Consider the following 4,389-nt stretch of genomic DNA (forward strand, 5'->3'; position numbering starts at 1 on the left):
GTGTAACTTTTTACTCCACAACACCAGTCAAATGCTTCCTTTTGTGATCTGATGTGGCTTCTTGTCACAGAATGAGGCAGAAAATATGTTCCATCGGCTACTTTAAAAAGAATACATCAATTAGCAATGGATTATAAATATACTTAATTATTATGAAAATACTAGAGATGGCTTGAATAACACAGCTAAACTATACTGTCGCAGTCGAGTGTTTATTGTCATTGTTTTATAATTCAAAACGTTTATATGTTCTGTGTACTCGGTGTAAAAAATTATAGTCTGCCTCGACCAAACTTCCACTCCAAATTAAACTATTCTCCTTTCTCTACAAAGAGCTTAATTATCATAGAGATAATTCTTTCTGTAAATAGTATCTCCGGAACGTTACTTCGTCACCTATAGCGTGGGAGCGGCAGTAGGCCATCAAGAACCATCTGCTGACCAAAAGGGTTCTTGAATATAATTGCTAGGGATTCTAGGTAATCCTATCACCTGAACATTTGGTTGTTTCCACCTGAAAGACGATCAAAGACGTGGAAACGGAAGGCTATCACTTTCATTGTTATCCGCAATTTACATTTAAGACGAAACTTCATTTACATGCGGGAAGTTCTAAGTGTAGAAAATCTGGGAGTACTACAAGAGAATGTGTTGAAAGAAAGGAAGGATCTACCCAGATTTGTCACTCAGTTGTCATCAGGGGAATGGCGAGGAATAGACACGAATGCAAGTGACAAAACTCCATTTGGGTTTATCTGTGAGTGTGATGCTTTTAAAAAACAACCATTGTGTAGAGCACCCCAGAATAGCTATGAATTGTGTGAAATTAATTTAACTAATCTTCACAATAATTTTACTAGGGTAATAGTGTCAGACAAGAGAACATGTATTACAACAACTCTAAATCACTTCTCCATTTTTATTGATAATAACCAGACATTCTGTCCAATTAATGATACTTCATTTTGTATGACCCCTGAATCAACCTGGTCTATAGGAAATTATAATTTTCCATATGTAAACACCACCCAACAGGCAATGTCAGTAAAACCAGAGGAACAATTGGGCTTTGTGGAAGAAATTCCTGAATTTGATTTTGAGTTACCAAAACTGGATGATATGCTGATGTCATTAATGCAAAGGAAAGATAACCACATTGTTAAAGCTCAACAGGGTCTTGATGAGAAGGATAAGGCTTTAACTAAACAAATGCATGATGGAGATTTAGTCATTGCATACTCTGGTTTGATTTGGGATGTAACTTTTAAAACTGCCGTTTGTGTTTGTATCTTTCTAATTATGTGCCAATGCATGATGCTATGTTGTATGTGTTCTATGGTGAAACGTCAAATTGCAGATAGTTCAATGATCAATATTGGGCGCTCCCGTTGGTTGTGATGGTTCTTGATTACCTTTTCCAAACCCTAGAAACATTTTCCAAATTTAAACACTCCTGTTTTTTTTTAACAAGCAAAAACCCTGTGATAATTTTGCTCAAATGAAACGGAGCTGTAACCAGTGTGCATGACATCGTCCTCATCATTTTTCTTACATCGGTTACAGCTATAATAGTGGCGCCTTTGTCCATATAAGGGATTTCCTGGAGGGTCATGAGTTCCGCTACTTCTGTGACTGGATATGTGGATTTTCTGTGCGAGGGCGCCCTCTGGCGTCCAGTATGAATGAAACCGACATCATGTGTTTATAATGCTAATGGCCAATCCATCATTTTTGGGGGATTTTTTATTTTTTATAAGTACCGGTTTAGGCACCGGAACCATTTTAAAAGTATCGATTTGGCACCGGTATCGAACAAAACCCAAACGATACCCAACCCTATTTGTAGGTTTAATTTAAACATCTTACTAATTAAAAATTGAACAACTAGATAATGCTATCTTTCAACAGTGTTAAAAACATCACAAAAGGCAAGTTAAGTTTGCAAGGTATAAAAACTCATGCACTGTCCTGTCCGAAACACTCTCACAAAGTTGGGCCATCTTTATTGTTAAGCCCTGACATTTTGAGACATAATGAACAGCTGTTGTGTTTTCTTCCACTGTCATATGTTTGAATTTAATTTTTTTCTCAAGACAATATAGAAGTGCTGTCATTCAGCATTGTCACAGTGTGTGACTCTCCTCATTTTGTGTTTCTCTCTCTTTCAGACTATGATTACATCTCCCTGCATGGAGGCGAGGATGCCCACAGCCAGTCTGAATTTGATAGATCTTCCACGATTCCTCGCAACAGCGACTTGGGTCTCAATTACCGCAAAATGTTTCAAAGCAAGAGGCCAGCTTCTACCGTCAGTCTGCTGATGGATCCGGAGCCTATAGGACCCCACACGGCCACCATCCGCCGTAAACCCTCCAGCAAGCCCAACATCCGCCGTGGTACCATCAGTGGAGGAGTGCCTATCCCCATCTCCACACCACAGGTCCTTCATCTATTAAAATTCTACTCAGAAAATTCTTAAACAGTGTAAACGAGACCTGCTGGAATATCTAGCATCATTTGGAACCAATCTTGAAGGATTGGGATTTTTTTTTTTTTTATTATTATTCCAGCGCCAGTGCCCCCACAGGACATAAAAATACCTTTCTTTCTGGATTTTAATGCACTTACAGCACACGCTACTGTTCAAAGTTTTGGGTCAGTAAATTTATTTATTTATTTATTTTTTTGAAAGAAATTAATACTTTTATTCCACAAGAATGCATTAAATTGATCAAAGGTAAAACTAAAGACATTTATAGTTTTACAAAATATTTCTATTTCAAATCAATTCTGTTCTTTTGAACTTTCTATTCGAAAAGAATCCTGAAAAATGTCCTGGTTTCCAGAATATTAGAATGATTTCTGAAGGATTATGTGACACTGAAGACTGGAGTAATGATGCTGAAAATTCAGCTTTGCAAAAAATTACATTTTTAAAATAGATAAGTTATTTTAAATTGGAGTAATATTTAATATTACTGTTTTTACTGTATTTTTTAAAATCAGATCGTTGTCTGCCATGTTGAATGCAAGATTTTTTATTTATTTATTTTTTATCTTGCCAATACCAAACTTTTAAATGTTAGTGTATATCCAGTATATTATTATTAATGTATTGAAGTATGTGTTAAAGTAATGAAATACAAGTAGGGTTCTGATCCATTAGGACTCTAAAATTAAATAAGAATCAAATCCTGTATGAATTTAAATCGGAATCTTTTTTGTTCTTGGTGAAGTTCCTTTATATTTCAAGTTTTGAAGGAAATCCCAATTTGATTTTGTAATTTGTTTCCCAATTATTGAATGTTCACAATATTTTAGATGTATTTGCTTAGCTTTTTTTAATTTTTGTTTCATGTTAAAAAGAGGCTGTATGTTTTTATGTTGCCATTGTTATAGAATTAATAAGAAAACTTTCATCCTGCTCTTAGGTGCCGCTGAAGGCATCTGTTTCCACCGCCGGCCTAAGCTGCAGTGAGGAGACCATGTGCCCTCCTGGGGTGATGCAGAGTAACAGGGTATCTGGTTCTGATCTGGTTCACACCAGACATAATTTCTGTACGTCCACTCAGAGTCTGAGTGCAATGCCGCCTCCATACTATTCCATGTTCCCTGGGCAGCCACCAGTGGGTGGCACAGAGCCACTGTATCAAATGAGCAAGCAACAGCAGTATGCACTGCACCAACAGCAACAGAGGCAATATCATCAACAACAACAATATAATCAACAGCAATATAATCACCAAAAGTACAATCACCAACAGCAGTATAACCAACCACAGGAGCCGCAATATCAACAGATACATCAAAAAGAGCTGCAGCAGAAACTCGAACGGCAGCAACATCAAAATCAGCAGCAGATTCAAAACATGGCAGCTCACAATTCCAGCTTGCCCACTGAAAGCGGGAAGATCAATTCTGCTCAGCCTGGCGTGGATCATGTCGACGGCGTTCCTGATCCAGGCAGTGGAGGTGACATGTTGAGTATGATCCGAAGAGTCAAACTACGTCGGACACTAACCAATGACCGTTCGGCGCCTTTAATCACCCCCAACCATCTCAACTGATTTTCTTTTTCCCGCTCTTTGAATTCATCTGTGACTTTTTACGGTTGCCTTTGCCTTCTTTTCGTTTAGCAACTTTTTCATGCCTTTTATTGTTGAGGTTTGCATAATTTTTTTTTTTTTGTTTTTAAGTGGGGGCAAAACGGTTGACTAATGCGCGACTCCTGCCACATGAAAAGACGTTCGATTTAACTTCACTGTGCGCGAAGAACAACCGTTTTGCAGTGTCTGTGCAAATGTTGCCTCTCAATAAATTAAAGTTAATTCTGCAGGCTGTGTGCTTTACATATATATGTAAACCTATATATATATATATATATATATA

The 4,389-nt window shown here is 37.4% G+C and overlaps 1 protein-coding gene across 2 annotated transcripts in view; it reads left to right on the plus strand.

The window, feature by feature from the left end:
* The window catches only part of LOC107666115 (MTSS1-like protein), a 78,253-nt gene extending 73,879 nt beyond the window's left edge, over window positions 1-4,374 (plus strand). For both annotated transcript variants that reach the window (XM_016457265.1, XM_016457266.1), the window contains 2 exons: window positions 2,169-2,440; window positions 3,432-4,374. In XM_016457265.1, coding sequence (XP_016312751.1) covers window positions 2,169-2,440; window positions 3,432-4,067 — 908 coding nt within the window. In that variant the 3' untranslated portion in view covers window positions 4,068-4,374. The remainder of the gene's footprint in view (window positions 1-2,168; window positions 2,441-3,431) is intronic.
* Window positions 4,375-4,389: the final 15 nt, after the last annotated feature.

This window comes from Sinocyclocheilus anshuiensis, unplaced genomic scaffold, assembly GCF_001515605.1.
Source record: "Sinocyclocheilus anshuiensis isolate Anshui unplaced genomic scaffold, SAMN03320099.WGS_v1.1 scaffold447, whole genome shotgun sequence".
In the NCBI taxonomy this organism is placed as follows: domain Eukaryota; kingdom Metazoa; phylum Chordata; class Actinopteri; order Cypriniformes; family Cyprinidae; genus Sinocyclocheilus; species Sinocyclocheilus anshuiensis.